Genomic DNA, 27594 nt, shown 5'->3' with positions numbered 1-27594 from the left:
GTGATCCCACATCTGGTGTTGTGCATAAGGTAGTGGATTTACAATTGGGGATTGGATATGACAAAACTGGAAGATAAAGGGGGAAAAGAATCTATAACACAGCTGCACCAACCCACACATATAGAGTCTGCAAAATCTGATGCAGGATGCACTGTATACAGAGGTGAAAAAAGCAGAAAATGAGAAAGGAGACACGTCCATGGGCTGCTTCATGGTAAAATGCAGTTTACTGTCCAGACATGCACCGATCAGCCATAACATTAAAACCACCTCCTTGTTTCTACACTCACTGTCAATTTTATCAGCTCCACTTACCATATAGAAGCACTTTGTAGTTCTACAATTACTGACTGTTGTCCATCTGTTTCTCTACATACTTTGTTACCCCCTTTCACCCTGTTCTTCAATGGTCAGGACTCTCACAGGACCACCACAGAGCAGGTATTATTTGGGTGGTGGATCATTCTCAGCACTGCAGTGACACTGACATGGTGGTGGTGTGTTAGTGTGTGTTGTGCTGGTATGAGTGGATCAGACACAGCAGCGCTGCTGGAGTTTTTAAACACCTCACTGTCAATACTGGACTGAGAATCGTCCACCAACCAACAATATCCAGACAACAGCGTCCCGTGGGCAGCACCCTGTCACCACTGATGAAGGTCTAGAAGATGACCGACTCAAACAGCAGCAGTAGATGAGCGATCGTCTCTGACTTCACATCTACAAGGTGGACCAACTAGGTTGGCGTGTCTAATAGAGTGGACAGTGAGTGGACACGGTATTTAAAAACTCCAGCAGTGCTGCTGTGTCTGATCCACTCATACCAGCACAACACACACTAACACACCACCACCATATCAGTGTCACTGCAGTGCTGAGAATGATCCACCACCTAAATAATACCTGCTCTGTGGGGGTCCTGACCATTGATGAACAGGGTGAAAGCAGGCTAAAAAGGCATGTAGAGAAACAGATGGACTACAGTCAAGAATTGTAGAACTACAAAGTGCTTCTATATGGTAAGTGGAGTGTAGAAACTAGGAGATGGTTTTAATGTTATGGCTGATCAGTGTAACTCAAACAGCATCAAAATCTGTGCATTGATAGAACTGACACCACATGAACAGCGACTTAAAATATTGTGCCGTTTTTATTTTGTGTAAAAATCACACAGCTGCTAGTTCATTCTGCAGAGATACGTCCATGCAGTTAAACGTCTATGATCCCACAGCCATAATATAAGCAATTAAATAGAGTATCTGCTATTAGTCAGCAATTAATGCAAATTTACATACGAGATCAAAAGGTGTATCATACAATATACAACAGAACCCTTATACAGTACATCGACCTGAACAGCAGGAGAAATATACGGCTCGCCTCGATTCGACTCGGGGAGGGTTAACGCACGTTAACGTGAATTCTGAACGACAGGAGCGAGAGCTGTGAATGTGACGTGGAAGAGAAATACAGAGAAATAGAGACTGGAAAACAAAAATCAAACACTTGACATTAAGACAGACAACGAATAACAAAGCAGTTAAAATAAAACCAGGTGGAAATCAAGTGGTTCGACTTTAGGAGTCGTTTGCATCACATCAGGAGCGGATCGACATCTTACAGGGTAACAGAAGCAACAGGAACGAAGACAGAAAGCAAAGTGCAGTCGGAACATTTCAGCTCACATGATCTGGAAGCTGGTCGTGTCACATCATGATTTTCTTGGATGACGACCAATCGGATCAGCCAATCATGAGCCCGATGGATTAATATCACCACTGACGTTGTATTATTCGCTGCTTTGCATAAAATACGACCTCACGCCGTAGGAAACGAGGACAGCGGCGCAATTGTGTTTTGCCGTGCATCATGTACATGCAGCCTAATATTAGGCTAAGGATTTTATTGCATAATTGAAACCGTTGGTACTGCTTCTAGCAAGTAAATATGGGAGTCACGTTTATTGATGCTTATTGATGGTGTATTACAGTGTTGGGTGAAGAATACTAACACCAGAATTACAGTTACGGTAACTCATTCTGTCAGATCTATCATCAAGTAGGTGATTTTGTACCATCCTGGTCAAGTCTGTGAGCGGCTGATCGAATCTTATTTAAAGCTCTGCCCACGTTCATCAAGGGAACCTTGTTATTTGGCATAATCAGTATGTGCCAGGTTGTGCTTCATATAAACATCATTTCAGTTATATTAAGGAGGGGGGCGGGGGTGAAAATAAAAGATCTACAGGTAAATTCTCGGTCAATGACTGTACAGGGTGGAGAAACTCGTTATTATACCACAGATGTTAAAAAAAAGAAAACAGAGCGCTCTTCGGTGCATGATGCCAGTGTATCTCAATGCCAGTCCTTGCCACACTTATTTACCTGACCTAACACACCTGTGTTGGATCTGGAAAGCTCTGAAGGCAGATGAGGACCAGGACTGGACCTGAAGGACTGGACCCTGCATGATGCCATATATTTGTAACCATTGCTCACACACACACACACAAGCACATATATATATATTTATATAATTCCTCCAATGCCATGTTAGGGAGGTTAGAAGAGATATGAACGAGTGCCTGGCACAGTCCTCCCCTCTGTGCACACGATAACCAGGCCACACCTGCTGGAGCGGTGTTGACCCTCTCCTGCATAAAGTAGAGGACTGACATCGCTCAGACTCTTGTTTCCTCAAAGTGCCAAAATGTTACACGTTCCCACCCCCGGCTCTCGGGACACCCCTCGTGTGGGGTGGGACGGGTGTGTGAGAGTGGCGTGGAAGAAGCAGCGAGTTCCTTCTTCGCGCACCCGCAGGAAGAGGCTAGAAAGGGCCGACATGGAGAGTCCTCTCGGAGGATCCAGTGGACCGTTTCCATCGCTCTTCACGTTTCCTTCATGTGATTACAAATGAGAAAATGGTCTCAGCTGCTCCAGTTGAACTTCCAACGAGATTCTCTCCTCTAGCAGGTCCTGCAAAAGAAACACGGCAAAATGACATGGTCATCCATGGCACAATCACTGAAAATGAAACTGACAAATAAATGGCATTTTAGACTCAGGAAAAAATAAAAACATGATCTTTAAAGTCATCCTAAAAAAATAAAGTCAGTCAGGTCAAACTTAAATTGACTTTCACAGTAAAAGCAGCAAAACCGCTTTGGGCTGCTGTGCCATCGTTTCCTATGGAGTTAAATGGTGCGAGCCAAGAGTTCTTCAAATAGTTCACACACTTTTTAAACTCTATTTATTCAGATATTCAAAAACAAATTCCATCCCACCCTCATCACTTCCAACCAAAATATAAAAATGTGGAAACGTTTTGAAGATCCCTCGTACATATACACCACTTTGATGCTCAGTATATACATATGTACTGTGAAAATACGTATATATACTGTGAATCTTTATAGTGTGTACTATTACTTTTGATGTATGTAACAAGCTACCGAGGCTTTGGGATTAAGTATCTATCTATCTATCTATCTATCTATCTATCTATCTATCTATCTATCTATCTGTCTATCTGTCTATCTATCTATCTATCTATCTATCTATCTATCTATCTATCTATCTATCTATCTGCCTGTCTGTCTATCTGTATGCCTGTCTGTCTGTCTATCTATCTATCTATCTATCTATCTATCTATCTATCTATCTATCTATCTATCTATCTATCTATCTATCTATCTATCTATCTGTCAATCTGTCAATCTATCTGTATGCCTGTCTGTCTATCTATCTATCTGTCTGTCTGTCTGTCTGTCTGTCTATCTATCTATCAATATGTCTGTCTGTCTGTCTGTCTGTCTGTCTGTCTATCTATCTATCTATCTATCTATCTATCTATCTATCTATCTATCTATCTATCTATCTATCTATCTATCTATCTATCTATCTAATCTGAACTTTGACCCAGTTTGTTGCTGCAGGATGGCGTAAATACTGTGCAAAATCAGGTATGCTGTCCAGAATGATCCTTGATGATGCCAATGCCTAAACACAGGAGTAAGTGGGGAAAAACAATCCAGTTAAAGCAAGTCCAGTTTTTTAATCGATTTTTATAACTCCACATGTTTTAGAATCCTCCTTCACCTATAGTTTTTTGTACCAGCATACTCACGTAGTTCTCACAGTGTTCCGTTATTAGGAACAAAATAAATAATAAACACATCATTTCGTATTGTTTCTCAGGTGCAGCAGTTACTTTTAAAAGCACAAGCCTAGATCCAACCAGCCTGGTCCTTAGACTGGACATTTTGGAGTATGTAAACAGTTCCCACTCCTGAATAGCACTTCCGTGTCAGTTACAGGCTAGAACTCCGTGTGTAAACATCTCTGGTGCAGTGTCCCCATGTGACATTATTAAGCCAAGAAACCGGTGCAGACGTGGCTGACGGAATTATGGATGTAATTGTTTTAACATAGTACAAGGATTAAATATCAAATTACTCATCAGAAATCACATTTAAATCAGCCAGAAAATCGAGATACAAACCTTTAACTGCTGCTGTAATTCATTGTTGAGTCTGGCCAGTACAGTGTTCGTCTCTTTGTTTCTTCTAATGGAAGCTTGAATGGCCTTCTTGTCTTTCCCTACAGACCTACAATCGATTGAAAAAATACACAGATAAGCACCGACCATCATCAGTATTCCAGGTCTGTGTGACCCGTTCGGCGGAAACCGCTCGTGCGTGTACCGTGTTATAGACGGCTGGGTTGCGAGGACAGTGGCGATGACGTTGGACTTCTGAGGGTGATCGTCCACCTCAGGTCTGAGCTCATCCTCTGACTTCAGCCTTCGTCTGACCGGTTTGGGGGGCGGGGCCAGAGGGCCAGAGGATCCTTTAACCTGTGGGAAAACAAAAAGGTCAAGCATTGTAATATCAAAAATACATACACTGTATAGAGTCTAACTGGTTTACAGCATGATTCAAGAGCACACAGTACTGCAGCGTTTTTCAAACCACCCACATTTTGTCCATTTTTACTGCCACAAACGATGCATCAAAACAAAATAAACTTAATGAATAAAAAATGTGGCAATCTGGTCCCACTGTGGTTTACATAACGAAACATAAACCCTCCACAGAGGAGCGTTCATGTACAAGTTCATTTCGTGTTTACACCAATCAGGCATAACATTGACCACTTTCCTAATACTGTGTTGGTCCATCCTTTGCTGCCAAAACAGCCCTGAAACTGCGCTGCCCTGTGTATTCTGACACCTTTCTATCAGAACCAGCATGAACTTCTTCAGCACTTTGAGCTACAGTAGCTCGTCTGTTGGATCGGACCACACACGTGCATCAATGACCCTTGGCCGCCCATGACCCAGTCGCCGGTTTACCACTGTTCCTTCCTTGAACCACTTTTGATAGATACTGACCACTGCAGACCGGGACACACCCCACAAGAGCTGCAGTTTTGGAGATGCTCTGACCCAGTCGTCTAGCCATCACAATTTAGTTCTTGTCAAACTCGCTCAGATCCTCACGCTCGTCCATTTTTTCTGCTTCTAACATCAACTCTGAGGATAAAATGTTCACTTGCTGCCTAATATATCCCCCCCACTAACAGGTGCCGTGATGAAGAGATAATCAGTGTTATTCACTTCACCTGTCAGCGGTCATAATGTTATGCCTGGTCGGTGTATGTGCCGGTTAAAACTCGTTTATTTATTATTATTTTTCTCTGCGACCCATATTTTTTGGGTTACAACCAGTACAGGACTGTGCATGTATAGAGCTTGCTTTGCGCACAGAAGCACAGTCTCACTTCTCTAAACTGTTGCAAGTACAATACTTTCATTTAATAAACACACAAAGAATTAAATAATTTAACAAATGGAAATTGTACAACTGATTCGACGCTCATTAACATCTGCCTGTATAGAGGTGTGGAAATAAACATACAGAGTTCACAGTGGCTGCGGGTCTCTCTTCTGTCTGTGCTTCAGTCTTCACTGATCTCATGGCTGCAGCAGCATCTGTACTTTTCTCCACCTGTGCAGAACGAAAGAAGAACTGATTGGCTAAAGGCACTGATTTGTGTTCGGTGTTGTTTAAACATTTTCCAATTGTATCCATTTTTACACATTTAAAAAATGTCATTAATATAAGAAGTAATACAACACAGGGGTTAACATGCTTCTGTCCCAACTTTTTTGGAGTGTGTTACAGGCATCAATTTCTACATGTGTTTATGTGTAAAACACAATAAATTACTCTTTTCTTTGTACTTTTAGCAAATCTTTATTTATTTATTTAGACTGTTTATATTCACGACTGGTTAAGCAGGTAATTCTTATATTCTCATATTGCAGTTTATAGTCCTTGTCGAGTGTTGGTATTTAGATGCGTAGATTGTCGCTGCTGTAAGCGTATAAAAATACAGCTACTATATGTTTAATTGAAATCAGTATAAGCAGGCATCACACAGTGGAGAAGCTTCCCCCTTACAAGATCTGTGTGTGTTAACCGTGTGTGAACAAAGCTTTAAGAGCGTGAACAAATCACATATTCTTATTTGAATTGCATGTCCCAACCTCTGTGAAAATGTTGCTTGTAGTATTGATATGCCTGAAGCTCTGATCTTGGTTGTGTTTAGTATTCCTTACCTGCACGCTGTCCTGCTGTTTGTCGCCCTCATCCGCAGGCTTCTCCACAGCAAACGCCTGGAACTGACTGAAATCGGCGAAGTTCGGCTGCTCGGGCATCTGCTGGGGAGAAGTGCTGGAATGCGCTGGAAGAACATCTCCATCCACCGAGCGGTGTCCATGCGGTACAGACGTCTGAAGACACGGGGGGGGGGGGGGGGTTAACATATGAATTCACAGATAGATTTATATAAAAACTGCTTAAAAGGTTTTATTGCTAAGTGAACAGGGAACACATAGGTATTATCATACTATAACAGAAGTAAAGCTACCTCACACTAGTATTTGTGAACCTTAGTAGAGCTTCAGTCTTGGTGTCTGGCTTTATATCATTATATTTGCAATTACTCATTTAATAACATCCCAAATCTAAACATACCTGAACAACCACGATTTAATGATGATGTTAGCATTTATTAGAGGTTAAGAGTAGAGTTACTGGAAATAGTCTAACTAATACATCATGGGCACACTTAAATAAAACGCCAGTGTCGTGTGGGTTGCGTACCTGTGTGGCCAGTGGCCGGGGTGGCACAGCGGGGGGAAACGCCACCACTCCTGCCTGCTGCTGAGCTCCTGCAAGCATTTAAAGAGACTTTCAGCATTATTTCTTATGAACATATTCATGCTGCACCTCCTCCGTTATATATAACTGTGCTGCGTACCTCCAGTGACGGCGGCAAAATTTCTGTTCATATCTAGCGATGAGGAGCGCGAGTGGGACGCGTGAGGGCGAGGAGGCGGAGGGGGTGGCGCCACCGTTTTCAGTCCTTCAGGAGACGTCCCGGAGTGAGACCTGCAACAAACACAGCGGAGTTCAAAATGAGCACCAGGGTCACTATTACCATTAATACCACACAGGCCTGGGAAAGTGGGTGTGGTATCTAAAAAATGTTAATTAAATAGCACCAATTCATCCCAGCCTTCCCCTTCAGATATAGCCAAACATGTCTAAGTAGATGCTAGGCCGGGCGGTAGCACAGCTGAGATTTGAGTGTGGATCTCAATGGTGTAAAAGACTGCTGTTTCACCCAAGCTCCTCTATAAAATCACTAGGTTCACTATGTTTTCAGACAGACCCTGTATGTACAGTATAGATGCCCTTGAATATTGTGTTTGATTTTTAGAACAATGCACTATAGTGTTAGGCAGCTACACCGCCAGCTGTGTGATTAAACACTCATTTTCTCATTAATCCTTTAATACAGACCAGCCATGAAGCCACAGACAGAGCTTTACCTTTGTCTAGTTACTGCACTTGAAATGGGTTCCTGATCAGATGTGAAGGAATCCGAGCTGCTATAACCATCACCTGTAACAGAAATGAATTTGCACGGGTTTAAATGCCAAATATTGACAGAAGGGCTCCTGATTTTACTCAGAGAAACACTCAGAGTTGTGTACATGAACTTACCTACGGTGGTGCCAGGAAATTTAATGGCTGCTAGCTTTTTCTCCTCAGAGAGTTCAGGTGGTTTAGTGATTAAAGGACTTGTGGGATGTGTGTGGTCTGTGAAAGCAGAGTGATTACAGAGGTACATTTACAGATCGAGAGCATTTCTGATGTACTTAAATGAAAACCTCTCTAATTATTGCTTTTTATTGCTACACTTTAAATGTACTTTTATCTTCTCTCACTATAGGTTTCTGTTCCCTATTTTTGTTTCATTGTTAACCTTAGAGATTCTTTAGTGCTGAGCTTGACAGAGTCAGGGTTGACTTGGGGGACACTGGGCACATTGCAGTGCTTGCCATCCCCCCAGATTCGATACGATGTATTCGAGATCCCAGCTCTGGTGTTCCAGCGTGTGTTTTTACCTCTGCACCACCTGAGCGGCTTGTTTTGCTTTTTAATTCCACCAACTCCAAGTCATTTCAAAAAGAGGGGCATTCTTGTTTACATTCTAACAGGCAGTTGTAGCCTAGTGGTTAGGATACTGGACTAGTTATCAATAGGTTGATGGTTCAAGACCCACCTCTGCCAAGTTGCCACTGTTGGGCCCTTAAGCAGACAATATAATGTCACAGTACTCTAAGGCGCTTTGGATAAAAAGCGTCTACTAAATGCCAAAAATGTAAATGTAACATACTTCAGGAAAGACTGAATTGTCGCTGGTTACCAGTTAATAGAAATTTGCATCCCTAATTGTAATAAATATTATTTTATCTGTGGCTTATTATGTAAACCGTCCCTTAAGACTCCCTTCATAAACTTTGGTTACTTATTATAAATATTTAATATGAAAATTCTATAAATAAACTAGATTTTTATTTTGTCATTGATAGTTAAAAGATTGTCAAAGTAAAAACATAATAAAATAAAACGAAATAATCTACATAATTTAAAATTTCCATCAAGGTAACTTAGTTATAACAGTTTAATCTCTAGCAGTTATGTGATATTAAAGTCATTTTAATGATTGACAGTGAAAAAAATGATATTTACCGCTCCCTGTTCTCTTCAGCTCCATTTCCTGCATATGTATCTTGCTAGGCGTCATACGGATGGGTACAGGATGCACTATTGCCGTATCCTGTAAAATAACCACGTTTAATATCCCAATAGCATAAGAAACTTATTTTACTCCTCATGCAGTGTCAAGATTCTTACACCTGAATATAAAAAATGAAATGAATACATGAATAATAAAATCCTAACTGACGAGACATGCATTAGATAAAGCTGGGCAGTAAGAAAAGGGGGTTTGTACATTGTACACTGGCTGTTTCATCAGCCTGACATTTATCCATTTAAAATGGTGTCCCAACTAGCACTGAGAAATCAAACATATAATGAAATAACAAAAAAATGCAACTGGTTCAGCAACAGGGTCTCTCATGGGTGCCAGATCTGCACTACCAAGCAAAAAGTGCAGAAGAATTTTGTCAGGAATACCCTGGACAATGCATCACATGTAGCTCAGAGATGAAGCTACTGGAGGGCAGAGGCAGCTCTAAGATGAAGCTACTGGAGGGCAATGGTAGCTCTGAGATAAGACTACTGGAGGGCAGTGATAGCTCTAAGATGAAGCTACTGGAGGGCAATGGTAGCTCTGAGATAAGACTACTGGAGGGCAGTGGTAGCTCAAGTTACTGGAGAGCATTTGTTCTTCGATAGATTGGCACCATGTCTAAAGGGGGAGTGTACGAATGTCTGCAATAGATTGGCGCCATGTCCAGGGTATTTCTCTCCTGTGCCCAGTGTTTCTGGTTGGACCTTGACCAGGATAAAGCGTTTATTATTAGCCGTGAGTCAAGGAGCCTCAAACAGCCAGCAAAAGAAGCAAATGAAGCAGCAAAGGAACACATTCGACCCTCAGGTGCTCGACCAGGCTCGAACTTAAGAGATCAGCGGTGGTGGGCTTGCACATAACATCCTTTAAGCCTTTCAATTAACTGTCAAGTAATGACTAAGTAATAACTATTTACCGCCGAGCTTTATCATTATGCAAATAAAAATGTTTTTTTTTTATGTTAACTTTTTTCCCTTGTTTTGTGCATTTGCAAAACTTTTTAACATGACTGCAGTATTCACCACCTAGACCGAGTTGCGTGCACAAAAAGCGAGCAAGAAAATAATTGAAAAGCTAAGCAAGCAAAACAAAACAAAAAATTACATCATGGCCAGCGTCGCTGATGAATTTGCAATGAAAAACATGCATCATTCAGACAGAAACTCCAGGGTTAATGAAAAATCATTAATCATGAAAGAGCACTAAGTGATTGACTTACAGGGTCAGCTGGTGCAATGTTAGAATCAAATTGGGTCAGAGTTTGTGAGCTTGAGGAGCGTTCGCTAAAAGTCTCCCACTGCTGGAGAGACAGAGCAGAGACATGTCAGCACGGTGCACAGACTGGATTCACATCCAGCTCAACACAACAGCACCAGTGAGCCTGCAGTATAACTACAGCTTCCACCTTCCCAACACATCACTCGGCAGGGAATATAAGATGTGCACCACACCAAAACAACACCCTCATCACCATGAAACTAAATAATCACACACACACACAAATTCTAATCTTACAGTTTCACTAACCAGTTCAGCAGTAATTTAAAAAAACTGAAATACTTTCTAATAAATAAGCAAACAAGAAGTAAACTGTCCTTTAACATTTAGAAACTAGTCGCATTTCAAGAACCAGTTTTCAAACCAGTGTTTTATATTAATTTGCCTAAATTTTCCACAAAATGAAGTTGGTTAGGCAAGAAATGTTTGGTGCATCAAGTTTTACACTGGAACTAAACATGCAATTAAAACTACAGTTTAGTGTTTAACGCCATGTCTGCCCTTTGGGCCATGTTCAAGGTTGTGATCTGTCTTTTATTTACTTATTTCATTTGACTTAGAGAAGTTACGTCTGTTGTCTATGTATGTTCATTTATATGTGTTGCTTCAGTTTTGTTAATGACAGGAATTTTAGGAGTGTTGTTGCTTTTGTCTTGGTAAATAATTCCTTTATGGTTTTTGCTGGTAAGATCTGTTGTCTTTCATGGTTATAGATGATACATTCCAGCATTAAATGTTTTATTGTAATCTGTATTTGTCATCGCAATATGGGACAGTTTCACCTTTTATCAGGTACATGTGTGTTAATCTAGTTTGTTCAATACAGCATCTTGTGTATACTGTCTGGTCCCAGCGGTTTTCGAGGTAGGTCTTCATTTTTTCCCCAATAGTGGGATTAGCTTCGTACAATTTATTATTCTGGTGTGTGTTCCAGTCATTTTGCCATTTGTCTTTGATATACGAGTTTATTGTAGGTTTGATGTCCACTGGTGGGATTTGGTACACTGGATCCGGTATGCATGTAATTAAAACTACAGAAGAGTGATATGCCAATATAACAGTACTGTTGTATTTGTGTTTGAACCTGCAGTAAGAGTCCTTAAAGATGTATTTTATTTATTTATTAGGATTGTAATGTCATGTTTTACACACTTTGCTTACATTCATGACAGGACTGGTTACTAGATTCATCAGTTCACAAGTTCAATGCCAAACACAGTCGTGGACAATTTTGTATCTCCGGTTCACCTCACTTGCACGTCTTTGGACTGTAGAGGAAACCACAGACACAGGGAGAACATGCAAACTCCACACAGAAATGTGGGGATCAAACATTGGACCTTCTTGCTGTGAGGTGGCAGTGCTACCCACCGAGCCACCCTAGCCTTTAAAGTAAACCCCCTCCAGATACAGTTCACGTTTCAGTGACAATGATAACTAACATACGGCAAAAACAACACTGGATTGATTTTGAGTGGTCGAGCCAAAGTCAAAACTTAAACCCCATTAAACACTGGCGGGAAGTCCTAGAGATGGCAGTTCACAACCATTCGCCATCCAGTCTAACAGAGGCTGAGGAGATCTGCCATGAAGAATGCGTGGGCAAATCCACATGAGCAAAGCTAGAAAAGTATCATTGCAAATTATTCTTTCATTTCAATTTTTAATTCATTTTTAAAACACGTTTTTACTTCATCATTGTTGGTGATTAGGTGCAAACTGATGAGTAAAAGTTGTAATTTTACCCAAAAATTAATCAAAATTAAATCCAAAAGCAAAAAAGTCACAGGGTCCGAATACCGTGTGTGATGTAAGCATGCAATTTACTTAAAACCGATAGCAACAGCCTTTTTAACTTGAAAAAAGCTTTAAATGATAAATCACCAAACATGTCCTGTCTTATCAACGACATTTGGAGTAAAAATTAGAATAATTTAGGCTAAACCGATGATGTTAGCTGGTTTTCTAACTAAAATCCCCTAACTGTAGGTGCTGAAGTGCATGACCAGCTGCTGAATTTCCCCTAATAAATCTGCCACGTGAGCAGGACGAGACGGAGCAGCCCAAACCTCGCTTGTCTGGTTGAGTTCAGGCCAGGTCTGATTCAGGGAGGGCATAGAGGGGGATTTACTGGGCGCCACCTCCACAGGGGAACCAGAGAAGCCCACCTCAGGAGCAGGCTCAGGACCTCCTGAAACACAGAGTTATAATAATGTACCGATTTACAGAGAGTCGTTTTAGTTTTCTAAACACTGCACGGTTCCTCAGGCGGTCTCTGCTTTGTACCTGCCGAGTCATCCAGATCAATGAGCTTCGGCATGAGGCTCTCGGGCAGCTTCTCGGGAAGGTCGTAGCCGTTCTTTCTGGCCACTACGAGATGGAACGCGGCGCAGAACTCGTCCAGGGTCAGCGCGCCGTCTTTATCGAAATCTGAGAGTTCCCTGTAGGCAAAGGATTACCACCGATGATGGGACAGTATCAGTACAGTGGATGTATTTAGTAGCTTCACCTTGATCCCAAATATTATCATTTATCAACAGGCTAAATAAACAGCAGGGGACAAAAAATGTAAAGCTACTCACCAAATGTGAGACAGTTCAAGAATAGGCAGCTTTGACTTAGTAAAAAACTCCTTTGCAGCAGAACCTGAGAGACAAAGACGTCCGTTTGTCAAATAATAAACGTACAGTGTTCAAAATCACCTCTGTATATATCAGGAGCTGGATTCTGGATTTACTTACCAGGAATAAAACCAGTAAGATCTGGTTGGATAGTTTTGAACTGGTTTATGTAATACTGTCTTTGCTCGTCTGTGATTTTCCAGGGATCGTCGTAGCCGCTGGCCTGTCTTTGGATCTCGTTCGTGGTTGCGGCGGAGGCAGCCGTTCGTACCGTCGTACTCTCCTGCAGTGAGAGAGAGCAGAATCACTGGGATCAGAAAACATCCACTATAGGAACCAAAAAACGTGGACACAGACTAATGATTGAGTCTTTAAGATTCACCCATTGCTGGCAGGTGTATTGTAGGTGCAGAATTAGTGGTACTGACAATTCATTGTAACAGTTTATGAAAATTATGTCCTGTGTCATTACTAATAAACAGGAGTGTCTAGTTTTTTTTAATTTATTTATTTGGATTTTAATGCCATGTTTAACTCGAATGTGTCATTTTATGGCAAGATAGCCATTATGTTTCTGTCTGCTTATTTCATCTTGTCTTTATAATTTGATATATTTTTAATATTTTCATTTTTATGGCTGTGAGGCAGGTTAAGACTGTTCTTGTATTGTCTTGTGTAAGAAATCCTTTCATGGTTCCAGGCATGTGTACTCGTTGTCTTTCCTTGGTGTATTTGGGGTGTTCTATAAGCATGTGTTTTATCGTTACTGGTGTTTGGCTGATTTCACACTTTCTAAAAGTGTCTAGAAGCAACAACCACCTATTATAAAAGACTGGAAGAGGCACATTTAGAGCTTAGTGATGGTCCATGTGTAATACAGGTCTGTGTGGGAATCCAGCACTGGCAAGTGATATTTTATTTTATTAATTTGGGTTTTAATGCTGTGTTTAATACATATGTGTCATTCCAAGGCAAAATAGGTATTATTTATTATTAAATAGGTCTCGGTCTGTTTATTTTATCATATTTTGGGCCGGCGGGTGATAATACAGGTGCAATATGGGTCTGTGTGGGAATCCAATGCTGGTGAGTGATTTATTTGGGTTTTAACACTATGTTTAACACATATGTGGGTGGTGGGTTGTCTAGAAGTGTCTAGAAGCTACAAGCACTTATTTAAAAGGCGAGGGGAGGCACATTTAGAGCTTAGTGAGGCTCTTTGTGTGCAATACGGGTCTGTGTGGGAATCCAACGCTGATGAGTGATAGTTATTTTATTTGGGTATTAACACCATGTTTAACACATATGTGTCATTTAATTGCAAAAATAGGCATTACGTTTCTGTCTGGTTATTTTATCTTGTCTTTATATTTTGAGCCTAGTGAGTGATAAGAAGAGGCCGTAGATTGGACACGAGTCAGATTTCTTGATCAGATCGGGGGTTGTGCAAGCAGCAGAGGATTCACAATCAGGAATTGGAAAAGACTAGATTGAGAGATAAAGTAACCAGGGTTTCTGATACACAAGAAAATAATGTAGAGCTGATATATTCTCAACTGGTAAATGTTCATCTGTAAATCATATTAACTGCATTTTACACTACGACTCTTGACTGTTTAGTAGTTTTTTGCTGCACCGCTTGTTACTGTGTACACAAAAGTGTTACTTTAATTAAAACTGTACAATTAAAAATAACTGAGATATTAAGTGTAAAATCATTTTAAAAGAGGAAAAACAAAAATGACAGTAAAAATATACAATATACAGAGTCCAGTGTTTACTAATGTATACTAAAACAAAGCATTCCTTTTAAACTGAAAATCTCTCTGTTTTATATGTAAACATTTACTCAGCTTGCATTTATAGCTGCTTTGTTTGCTGCAGTTAGAACTACTGCATGCGGGCTCGACAAATACTGAATCAGGTTTGACCCGTTCATGAGAGCAGTTAGTACAGTAGTAAGAAGAGAACTGGAGAGAAGCGGAGCGAGCGCTGCGATACCTGAGCCGAGGAAGGATGCATTGCTGGAAGAGTGCTGGACGGAGGAGTGTCAGTAAAACTGACCCAGTTCTCCTGAACCGGAGGAGGAGAGTGGGCAGACCACATCCCATCACCTGGTACTGGACCTTTCAGTTAAAAGTGTTTGGAAAGGGTAAAAGAAAGAGAGACAAAAATTATTAAAGCTTTACACATGTTTAATCTTCGGTCTTAATGTTACGTTAGCTGATCCCAGTGGATTTAAATATATTTTACTGCACCAATGTGCTGACCATTATAACCCCACCAGCTAATCAGGTCTCCTAGACCTTTAAGAACCTCAAGTTCTTTTTAACTGGGCTACAATCAAGGGGACAGTCATGTTTGGATATTTTTAATATCAAAAGGAGGACAGTGTCTGACCTAGTGGTCTCTGACCAAAGCAACTTACAATTGTGACTAAATATGATGCAAGCAGTTGAGGGTTAAATGCCCAATCAGGAATCCAACAGTGGCAAATTGGTGGTGACAAGGTTTGAACCAATAACCTTCTCATCCCTAGTCCAGTCTATTTCCTCAGCTGCTCTCCCTATTTATCTGGGCTTGGGACCGGCACTGGTTTATGCATCCTAGTGGCTTGGTACCTATAGGACAATTCAGTGTCTCCAATTAGCCTGGCTGCATGTTTTTGGACTGTGGGAGGAAACCGGAGCCCCGGAGGAAACCCACGCAGACACTGAACAACATGCAAACTCCACACAGAAAGGACCCGGACCGCCCCACCTGGGGATCGAACCCAGGACCTTCTTCCTGTGAGGTGACAGTGCTACCCACTTAGCCACCGTGCCGCCCCCTCATCCCTAGTCCAGTATGTTTTTTAGGATTTTGACATCTTGTTTTACACACTGTGGTTACATTCATGACAGGACAGGTAGTTTGGACTGTGGGAGGAACCGGAGCTCCCGGAGGAAACCGACACAGACAAAGGGAGAACATGCAAACTCCTCACAGAAAGGACTCGAATACTCCAGTATGGTAACCACAGGAGCTCAGGCAGTCTCCCATCCAAGTACTCACCGAGCCTGACCCTGCTTTGCCTCGGAGATCCGACCAGATGAGGCCTTCTCAGGGTGGCAAGACCATAAGTATATTAAAATTTTTATCCTGCTTGATATGGACACAATCAAAGATTGCATTGCTGATTTAGTTCATGTTAAAAGCTCTGACATCACATGAAACTGTTCCATTCCTGGTTAATAAAGTTCATGTTTTATACATTGTGATAAATAACAGTTTTGTTTAGCAACACCAGTGAAAAGCTTGATGTAACACTGGTCACAGAACTGCCCGAATCTACAGTAATGACAGATGATTTGACGTGAAGTGGTTACAACAACTCAACTGTGAAGTTCTTGGCTATAGAGACTCACAGAACAAGACTAGTGAGTGGTGAATCATGTCGATCTTAAATATAATCTTCCTGGGTTGCAACACTCACTTTCAAGTTCCAGCCTGTGGAAGCAACGTCAGCACAAAAACGAGTAACCGTGAGCTTCGTGAATTAGGTTTCGAGGCTGACCAGGCACAAACAATCCTGAACAAATCAGCATATGTAATGGCAAGCATTAGCCTGAGTGATGGACAGTGGGTTAGACCGTGGAGCAGTGAAAGTGCATCTCTGGAGTGATTCATTATTGAGCTTCATATCATCATGTGCTCAGAGGCTGCTGGGCAAACAGGAGACCCAGCTTCTGCTTTTTCTGTCCATCTAATGAGCAAAAATTAAGGTGCTGGTTTGTACTCGCTGGTTTCAGATGTGTCTACAACATTCCCGATTCTCTGGATTTGTGCAAAACAGCAATCAGTCAGCGTCAGTCGCATTTTTATTGTGGTTTTTGCGTCTTTTCTGAATTATTAATAAATATTTCTTCAGAACTGTGGCTGAGAGCAGCTAATAATGAACATCAGGAAACCTAAAAGCTTTAAATGCTGCTCAGAAGGCGTGTTCTTAGCTGTCAATTAGAGCAGTTTGACAGCTAGTAAATACGCAGCAATAATTAAAGAAAGCTCAGACATTAACCACAAAGTTAAAAGGTTTAAGGGGCAAAATGTACCAAAGCCACAAGCTTTAAATAGTCTAATAAAAGTCTCTCACACTCAGATGCTATGGCAAGCTGTTTCCTGTGTGATTTATATTTACACAATTGTATTATTTTGACTGTAAACAGTAATTATAATAAAGTGTAAAAATCATCTTATGTTGTGATTCAATTTGAATTGTGCATTAATTAATTATAGCGTATATGTAGGGATGTCAGTAACAAACTGGTTAACCAATAAACAACAAAGAACAGGCGGTGGTAGCTCGGAAGCTAAGGCATTAGGCTAATAATGAGAAGGTTGCTGGTTCAAGCCCCACCACTGCCAAGCTGCCACTAAATTTCTTATATTGTATTCAGTGACAATTGTACGTCGCTTTAGATAAAAGGGTCTGATATTTATTTATTTATTTACTTACACCATATTTAACATGTGTCATTTAATGGTAAAAATAAGTATATCTTGTCTTTATATTTGTCAATTTTATATTTTCATTTTCATTAAAAGAGTCTGATAAATGCTGCAAATGTAAACATAAGTCATAAATGTTTTATTAATGCTGACGATTTAAAATGATGTTTTAACTCTTAACAGCTGACACTTGATTCCAAATAAGAGTAAAACTACAATCTGTATAATGAGTATAACACAACCCGACCCACCCTCAGTGTGCAGCGCCAGCTCTGTCTACAGCAGCCCTGTGTACAGTTTCTAACACGACCTTTCATCATTTATATCATTTTAATCATAAAACAATAGAACTACTGCACAAAAAATCTAATAACTGAAGCTACCGGTGGTTGATGAGTGTCCAAGTGGTGCCGAACAATCTGATGCTTAAGTTATCTGTGTTGGTTAACCGGTTCTTTACAGCCATGATTATTCCCTGTGTGTTTGTGGTAATCAGAGCTTACCTGGTTGTGCTTCTCTAAACGGCGGCCACGCGGCTCCCGCCCCAGCAGCCTGTCGATCCACGGTGCCGCCACTGGCCTGGCGCTTGTGCTTTCTCCACGCGTGAGGCGAGGTGGGCGGAGACTGGTGAGGGGACACTACCGGAGACGTCGTGTCCGGCTGCGAGCAGAGATACCCGGCGTTAACGCCGACGTTCTTTTGCATTTTTACGTATTACAATCACCCCGTTACACTCACCTGGGGATCCACCGGGGGCACACAGGGCTGAATCACCTCGTGTGTAGAAACCTTTTTAGACTGGACTCGGCCGGGGGGTCTGGGGATCAGGCTGGAGTACGGACCCTGGTTCTCTGAGTCCGGGTACACGCTTGCATGCCTGGCTTCCTGTTCGTTCTTTACCACCACAAATCGAGGAAGAGGCAAATCTTTCACTGCAAAACCAAACATCCCTTTTAGGTTATTCACATTTTTCTTTCTGCTGTTCCTGTATTTTAGGCAGGTTTTATTCCTAACACAACAATCCTATTTTTTTATCTGAGCTTGTGACTGGCACTGAGAGCCCTCTTATCTCAGCTCGGCTGGGCGCCTACACAGACACACGATTGGCTATGTGTCTGTAGGGGGAGGGACAGTGGATGAAACGGGGTTCCTAACTGGTAAATGGCGGCCTCTGCTGACCGGTTATTGCGCCTGCATAGGGAGTAGCTGATCACGGATCTGGCAGCGCGTGGCTCTCCGCACACAATACTGCGCTCTGTTAGCCCCTTTCCACAGACACGGAACGAACTCCATTCTGTTTCGCAAACTTGATTTTGAACCGGTTTAAAGACAATCCAGACTGGCACTAAAGAATAATAGGATTTTCAGCACCAACCGGGACGTCATCTGTGGGCGTGTCAAGTCAAACTGCTTTTTCGCTGCTTTGCCGTCGTTTCCTTGTTTAGCTTGACGCTGCACTTCCTTCTTTTAAAGTTCACCTGATTGCATTTTGACCCAGTTTGCCACTGACATTTTCAAAGCGCCTCCAATGAGACAAACTGTTTGATATGACGTGGTAAAAGCGACCCATGCAGTGTAGCTTGGCTTGTTGTACTAAAACAACGACAGAGTAATTTCAGCAGTACAGAGACACTTATAACCAGTAGTAGGGATGTAACGATGCACCACAAGGCAGTTAAAAATCGGTGCACATTTGCCACATTTTGCGCTATTCACCTCGCCTGGTTGACGTCACTACAGAGTTGCCAGGTTCGAAACTTTCCAGCCAAATTTATTTATGTGAGGATACTTTCTTTATTCATATTATTTATTTATTTAATGTGGGATTTGCTTTAAAATTTCATTTCAGTTTTTTTTGTACACAAAAGGGAAATGTGCAGCATCGTTTTGCATAGTTTGTACCTACCTCAGAAATAAAAGGACATTTATTATTTAGATAAATAAAAGATTTTATTTTATTTTTTAAGAGAAATAATAAAAGGAAACTTTGACATAATTTGTCTTCAATTTCATTTTGTTTAAAAACTGGGAAAAATCGTATCATGAACCCAGAATCGTGAATCATATCGCATCGTGGGTAGAGTGTATCGTTACATCACTAACCAGTAATATTCGGAGGGGGCGTGTGATAGCCTCGGGTTACTTGGTCGAGGTTGGGGCGGCAGCAATGACAAGAGAGAGATCAGCTCCAATCGGCCACAAATAGATTGAGTTTAAAAAAAGGGGGAAGTACCAATAAAGCATTGATAAAAAGAAATTATTATTTCACACAACATTTGAAGCCCTTTAACATTCAACAGACAACAGTCAGAGTTTAGTGACTAGTGAGCAAATGAGAATATCAAGTGTTATCCTACACAACGTTAGAACCGTGCGAGAACCCTGGTGCTGATACTCTTGTTTTGAAGACAGCAGAGGATACACTGTTTCTTGTAACTGTGTATCTGCTTCAGGGTCTCCTCTCGCAATTTCCTGTTGACTCATTTTCTTTTCTGTATCTATGGACCCATAAGGTCTTTATTTCCTGCTTGTTTCAATCGCTGAGTGCATTATTCCTCATTCCTCACCCATTAGAGCAGAAGCTTTCTGAAATCTAATACAGCATTTACAGCGTGGTGTGGAAAAACATCTTAACTTTTTTATTTTCACAGGAAACACTCATTATTGTTTACCAGACCAGCAGATGTAAAGCTATGCAAGTAAAAGTCGATGGTTGCTAGGTGGTCTCTAATATAAAAGGCTCCAGCACAAGTATTTGAGGTACACATAGGGCTAAGGCACAGCGTAACACCCCGAACTGTGTCTGAAAATTCACCAATGGCTGGGGACAGTGGCAGCCTAGTGGGTAGAGCTTTGGGCTATCAACCGGAAGATTGGCGGTTCAAATCCAGGCTCTGCTATGCAGTCACTGTTGGGCCCTTGAGCAAGGTCCCTAAGTCCCAGTCTGCTCCAGGGGCGCCGGACGATGGCTGACCCTGTGCTCTGACCCCAGTTTCCAAACAAGCTGGGATATGCGAAGAAAGAATAAGGGTGTCCCAAAATTCACGCAAGAAGTAATTTTGATAGCGAACACAGGTTTTTAATTAAAAATTTTACATTTTTAATTGATTCATAAAGTATACAGTATAGGGTTACGTATGGAATAGCATATCGGGTAAATGGCCTCCACGGCTTTGCTGGCACATACGCACTCTTTTGTTGAAATTTTCCATGACCGTTTTGCATAAATGTGGCTGAATTTCGTTGATACAGCGCTCAATTTCCTCCTTCAAGGCGTGGGTGGTCGTGGGCTTGATGGCATAAACCTTAGACTTCCAAAAACCCCAAAGAAAAAAGTCCAACGGCGTTAAATCGCATGATCCTTATCGCACAAATGGCGCCAAATTCAAATCTTGCGTGAATTTTGGGACACCCTATATATATGACAAATAAAGTATATCTTCTAAACATAGCTGGCGACTTTACGTATATCAGCAAGGGGGTGGTTCAAGCCTCAGAGGGAATTGTACCAAGGAATTGGAAATGACTAAACTGCTAGACTGGAAGAAAAGGGAGAGAAGGCTGTATTTGCTCACCACTGTTGAGGCTTTCTACACGAAGAGGCAGTCCAGACTGGGCTATTGCGATAAGCTTCAATGCAATGTAGAACTGGCTTCGACCGAAATGGCCGAGACGTGTCGCACCACACAGTTCGGTTATCTGAAACGGTAAAACAAAGATGAGAACGCATTAAAAATATGTATTACGAGTAATGTCTGGTGCAAGAGACAAATACAGACATATTTCACTGATTTCTTTATGGGATTATCAAAAAGTCATCAAGTGCACATACCTCTTCCATCCCATAACCCCAAAAACCCACACTGCAAGGTTTACACAGAGCTACACAACACACAAGGTTATGCCACACAATGACCAGAGCCATGATCAACACTCCGGACCTAAAATCTTACAATTTTCCATGAACAAACGTGACTTTAGAGGAAAAACCGGCTGCCACAGCCAGACACTGTTTACTGAGCTTAATATTCTGCACGTTTTTACACGTTAACTGGGTTATCAAGAGTTCAATGAAGAAAGCTGAGATAAATAAAAGGAGTGTTGTCCATAGTGGGGCAGTAGGGCTGTGTGTTTTATACACACTATAGGATGCTCAATCATAAATAATTAGGGATGTAACGATGCACCACAAGGCAGTTAGAAATCGGTGCACATCGGTTCACTTTAAACAGCAGAGGGCGCTGGCGCTCTTCACCTCGCCTGGTTGACGTCAGCCAGATTTATTTATGTGAGGATACTTTCTTTATTTGTATTATTCATTTATTTATATAATGTGGGATTTGTTTTAAAATTTCATTTCAGTCTTTTTTACACAAAAAGGGAAATGTGCAGCATTGTTTTGCATAGTTTGCACCTACCTCAGAAATAATTTATTATTTAGATAAATAAAAGATTTTATTTTATTTTTTTAATAAAAATAATAAAAGTAAACTTTGTCGTAATTTGTCTTTAATTTTATTTTGTTTTAAAAAAATCGGTAAAAAAAATCGTATCGTGAACTCAGTATCGTGAATCGTATGGCATCGTGGGTAGAGTGTATCATTACATCCCTATAAATAATGAAACTGGACTTTGGCTAGACGGGTTAAATTGAATTATACACACCCCAAACACAGAATTATCTAAAATAATAATTATTTAAATCCAGCCTGGGATGTGTACACTTTTTTTTGCTATTGCCGAGGTAAGCCAACGGGTCTCGAAATCAGCCCAGTCATTCTGTAGCATGAGCCAAACAATCTAAAGCAATCTAAATAAAAAAGAAGTCAGATTTGACTGTATGTTTTTTTTAGGATCTAAACTACAACTGTTGTAAAAGTCAGTGAAAGAGAAACACTTCCTCTGCACATGGGTGTGTACACAACTAATTTAGCAAAGTAGATCTTTGATGCTGAAATGATCAGGGTATAAAAATCACTGCATTTTAAGGGAGTCAGGAAAATAATGCGACATTAACGGCACCTTGAGGAGCGGATGCTGCATAAGCAAAAAGCAAACACTCATATAATTCTTCACAAATTTACAATAAGCTAAAGAGTTAACAACACAAAGGATTGAATCTGCATGAATCAATATCCGTTAAGACAGGAGACTAAATTTTTATTATTTAAATGTATGAATAAAGCAAAATGACATGTTTATATATTTATGATAATAAAAAAAATCATTTCCTTGAGGATCAATAAAGTATCTACCGATCAATCTATCTATCTATATAATAATATTAATAAAAATAATAATAAACTTGACCATGGTTTGTCAGGGTTAAGTAAATGCTACACTGATCCAGTACCTTGAATCACTATCGGAGCAGAAACTGATCCTGTTTGGGTATCAGACCTAATACATATTGTATGCTGGGCGCTTGGGTGGTGCAGCGGTCTGACGTGCTAACACACCTCAGAATGTTCAAAGTTAAAGCAGAGAGGCCATTCTGGCTGGGCAAACACAATTGGCCATATTTGAGAGCGAGAGAGAGAGAGAGAGACGGGGTCTGTCCCTGTTGCCGGTGCGATATGGGACCCCTGCGACTGGTCTGAGGTTAATGTGGCTCTCACTACATAAGACAGAGACTGAATGCGGGATGCTCTGACGTGCTTCTTGGCCAGAACGAAGAAAGAGTAAGTGGCAGCGAAGTTACAATTGTAAGTTGGGAATGAATAGACTGGATGAAAAGGGGGCAAAAAAATCCAGATCGGGTGCTATAAATCTAGTGTTGAGCATCATTAAGCAGCCACCTTTGACAACTGCAATGTCACAAACATATGTTCTGTTATGGTCGGGTTCTGTTAAGAGATGTCAAGACTATCTGCACGATATCAAAGAGATTTATAGGGACACTGGGTCATAAAAGCAGTGCTTTATTGATGCTAGCCATAATTTAGAGCATGCATATAAGTATCATAATGAAATAATAATGAAAATAAGGCACCAAATACCAAAGCAAAAGTAAATGTTTAGTCATGTCACAGCGCCGTAATGCATATAATCTAAAGCTCTCCTAAAAAACAAAGCACATTAACATTTCAGTCGTTCCAAACAAACGCTTTAACAGTTAAGAATGTTTAGTTATTAAGGTTTCGTACAGACATGGATCAAGAACGTCATATCAGAATACAGAATGTAACACGAGTGACTCTGACCTTGACGTTGCTGTCGTCAGAAAATGTGAGTCAGGGATTTTCACAAACACCCGTTTTAAACGTTTACACAAAATGAAACAACTGTGGTTCTGGGGGTAGAAACTCCTTGGTCATGAAAGAGGTCAGAGGAGAATAGCAAAACAGGTTCAAGCTGACAGGAAGTCTACAGGAACCCACCCAGTAACACTCACTCTTAAAAGCATCTCGAAACACACAAGTCAAACCCTTAAGACTGACGGGCCACAACAAAAGAAGATAATATCTCATTCTTATTTCTCTCAGCCACAAACATGGATATAGGTTTACAGTATACACATGCTTACTGGATTTTAAATGCTTAATTGGACAAACGTTGCCTGGTTTAATCATTTTAGAGGTGACGGTAGGGTCCAAACCTGACACATTTCAAAAGAGTGAGTTTGCGTGGCATAATGGTAAGAGACACTTCTGGTCTGAGTGTTCGAATCCCAGACCGGGCTCACAAATACACTTACACGAACCTAGCCATTAGAAGGACACATCAGTGCACCCTCAGCATCAGTCCCAAGCCCAGATAAGCTGGAGGATTGTGTCAGGAAGGGCATCTGACTTTAAAACTGCACCAAATCAAAATATGTGGACAAAAAAGTGCCACTGTGGCACTCCCTAATGGGAGCAGCCAAAAGGAGTCCTTATTATCGTAATGGTCACTTTAAGCATGACCATACACCGGGTCACATGGCTCGAGTCATCTTAAATAGGTTTCATAAGCAAGACGATGAGTTCAGCACATTTCTGTCCTCTCAGTCACAAGATCTAATTCTCTAATTCAGCATTTTTTGGAAGCTGATCGAACAAGAGATTCACCTGTGAGAATTCATGTATTTATTAATTAGGATTTTAACGTCATGTTTAACACTTTTGGTTACATTAATGACAGAAACGGTAGTTACTCTGTAGCCACGATTCATCAGCTGACAAGTTTAATGTCAAACACAGTCATGGACAATTCTGTAACCTGACTGCATGTGTTTGGACTGTGGGAGGAAACCGGAGCTCCAGGAGAAAACCCACGCAGACACAGGGAGAACATGCAAACTCCACACAGAAAGGACCTGGACCGCACCACCTGGGGATCGAGGTGACAGTGCTACCCACTGAGCCACCATGCCGCCCATCAAGCATGACCATGCACTGTCTCACATGGCTCAAGTCATCTTAAATAGGTTTCATGAGCAAGACGGTGAGATCAGCCCAGATCTAATACTCTAATCCAGCATCTGATGGAACAATCAAATGTGAATGTGCAGTTGAGAAACCTGCAGCGATCTTACAGGAATGTTTTCAACACCCTGTGAATCTCACAGCACTAATAATTAAGACTGGTGTTATGGTGTTAAATGAGTAATGAGTAAGTGTGTATACATGTAACAGATTAGACCCAAGTCCTGTCAGCAGGTTTATTCAGAATCAGAATCACTTTATTTCGCCAGGTATGTTACACATACGAGGAATTTGCTTTGGTGATACACTCAATAGTCCACATAATAGTACAGATAATTACACATGCATGACATGTAACATATAACATATTTAACAGACCCGACAGCACACAGACTGTTAACCAGTATTCACTAACAGAATGGTAAATCTGTTTTCATTTTGTTCATCTGTTTTCAATCTGTTTTATTATCATCCAAACTGACTGCATGTGTCTTTTTTGACAGCAGCAAGCAGCCAGATGCAGAGACACTCAGATCTAGAGCAGTTTACCAAACATATAGATAAACAGAGTGTATAGAAACACAGAACTGATGTGTGTTCATGTGCTGACTGTAATGTTGTGACTGGTATTACCTGGATCACCACGTCGTTGTGGAGCTGGGCTGCTCGGAAGAGCTCCAGGACTTTGTTGTTGGATGCCACTTTCTTCGTGTTATCCACATCACAGTAGGCGAATAGATCCGAGTAATATTTCTGCTCGACATCAGTCAGTGTTAAACTCTCCATTCTGCATACACACTGTTGGCTAGAGTGCTAACCTCGGCTAGCCAAGCTAATCCAGACTGCCAGTGTCAACCAGCTCAGCTCGGCTCGACCCACGGCTTCCCTAGAATCAAAACGATCTTCTTTAGATACTTTATTCTTGCAGTATTGTGTTTCTTACACACTGATAACAGAATAAAGGAGGTGAGAAGTGTTGCTGATACTGCAGTGTGTGTTAGCTCTAATGCTAACCCAACGTCGCTAGGTAAACTTACTCAGCTTAGCGCGCTATTATCCGCACTTCTCCCCAACACGCCGCTCTAATCGACCCGTTTTTACAGACACAACAACCCACCGGGTGTAAATAATGCGGAAAGTTTGTAGTTAAACGTGTGAAATGTCTGAAGTAAAGTTTTGAGCTTCTCCGGACTCTCCTCCCTCTCACTCACTCTCAACACACACACACACAGCCGCCATTCCTGCCCCGAGCGTGACGTCAGCACGCAGCCCAACGGTCAGGCCACTGATGCCAAGACCCGGATGTACAGTAGTGGTGTGCGATACTGCAAAATTTGGTTTCGATCCGATACCAAGTAAATACAGGGCCATTATCGCCGATATCGATCCAATACTGATACTTTTTAATAATTGAGGTAGATGCGTCATCAAATTGCTAAATCTGAATGAATTTTCACGACCTTTAAGTGTATTATTGTAATACATCTTGTTCTCTCTCATAATTTAGCTAATTTTTAATGAACTGTCTTATGCTGCTCTCTTTGTTTTTATCTTAATTATTCTTGATGTTGATGTACTATTTTGATTTTGTACTATGATTTGTATGGTGTATGTACGTATTTGTTTTGATTATTTGTCTTATGTAAAGCGTCTTTGAGTATCTTGAAAAGCGCTATATAAATAAAATGTATTATTATTATTATTATTATTACATAATACATACATTTTACGTATCACCACCATTTGTAAATGTTTAATAGTGACCGAATACACGTGTCCTTGTTAATTTAAAATAAAAAATCGATGCTATTCTGTTTACATTTTTAAGCACAAAGTCAAAAGAAAAGAGCTCTCATTCACCAAAACGCAGAATAAGAGCCTCACTAAAAGTCAAAGTGCGTAAGGTGCGTCTGTACTTTACGTACGTAGAGTTTACACTATTATTTCCATAAAATCGCCCCTATTTCTGTATCTGCAAAGCAAAGTATTCAAAAACGTACAATCTTCCAATGCCTACCAATGTACCAATCGATGTCTGTTAGGATTATAACAACGTGACGGTACCACAACAAAACACAGCAGAGCAGGAGGGAGGAGCGAGGTGTGCATGTAAGATGTGAGAGGAGCGAGTCTGCACACACATGGTCTTTACTTTCTGACGAAATGGGAGAAACGTGCTGAATGTAGTGGGGAAAAAGTAAAACTAAAGTATCGATCCCAGCACACTAGGATCGATTCGATACCAGTACCAACGTTGGTATCGATAATATCGATATTTGGATCCATCCGCCCACCACTAATGTACAGTCAATATCCTGGTCAGGGTCGCGAATACACACTGGACAGTCGCACTTGAAATTTGACACAGACTTACCCATTTATTCACTCCTTTATTTGAATGACCTGCTTCATCCACAATCCATAAGCACCAGTTTGGACCAGGCCATACTCAGACACAGCTGAAGTTTAACACAGACCCATGTATTCACTCCTTTATTTGGATTAACTGCTTCATCCAGATCACACCATATGCACCAGTTTGTACCAGGCCATACTCACAAAATACATTTGAGGGGAGACCCCCCCCCCATAATCCGATATTCTCAAAGTGCCCCACAGCATACAGAT

The 27594-nt window shown here is 41.0% G+C and overlaps 1 protein-coding gene across 2 annotated transcripts; it reads right to left on the bottom strand.

Annotated features, from left to right (window-relative positions):
* Positions 1-1131: 1131 nt before the first annotated feature.
* Positions 1132-26202, bottom strand: reps1 (RALBP1 associated Eps domain containing 1). Of its 2 annotated transcripts, XM_063001738.1 has the most exons (21): positions 26004-26202; positions 25600-25852; positions 21136-21259; positions 18299-18492; positions 18064-18220; positions 15074-15198; positions 13193-13355; positions 13034-13097; positions 12738-12892; positions 12521-12642; positions 10393-10473; positions 9107-9194; positions 8075-8170; positions 7900-7972; positions 7326-7456; positions 7169-7236; positions 6622-6795; positions 5918-6007; positions 4703-4854; positions 4501-4606; positions 1132-2975 (listed from the first exon to the last, which is right to left on the bottom strand). In XM_063001738.1, exons 2-21 carry the CDS (start codon positions 25750-25752, stop codon positions 2907-2909), a joined length of 2385 nt encoding a protein of 794 aa, XP_062857808.1. In that variant the 5' UTR covers positions 25753-25852; positions 26004-26202; the 3' UTR covers positions 1132-2906. The 2 variants fall into 2 exon arrangements, with proteins under 2 accessions (XP_062857808.1, XP_062857809.1); XM_063001739.1 differs by lacking the exon at positions 10393-10473.
* Between the last annotated feature and the right edge of the window lie 1392 nt (positions 26203-27594).

Source organism: Trichomycterus rosablanca, chromosome 9, assembly GCF_030014385.1.
Source record: "Trichomycterus rosablanca isolate fTriRos1 chromosome 9, fTriRos1.hap1, whole genome shotgun sequence".
Classification (NCBI taxonomy): Eukaryota; Metazoa; Chordata; class Actinopteri; order Siluriformes; family Trichomycteridae; genus Trichomycterus; species Trichomycterus rosablanca.
The sequence above is the reverse complement of the archived record's forward strand: the minus strand, read 5'-3'. Positions and strand labels throughout refer to the sequence as shown.

What these genes read in the sequence shown, in the direction of transcription:
- reps1 (XM_063001738.1), bottom strand. Translation starts at nt 25,752, where the DNA reads ATGGAGAGTTTAACACTGACTGATGTCGAGCAGAAATATTACTCGGAT. An exon ending in ACAACGACGTGGTGATCCAG is followed by an intron (nt 21,260 to 25,599) that starts GTAATACCAGTC and finishes TTACCGTTTCAG; the next exon opens with ATAACCGAACTGTGTGGTGC. An exon ending in ACATTGCACCAGCTGACCCT is followed by an intron (nt 9,195 to 10,392) that starts GTAAGTCAATCA and finishes GTTATTTTACAG; the next exon opens with GATACGGCAATAGTGCATCC.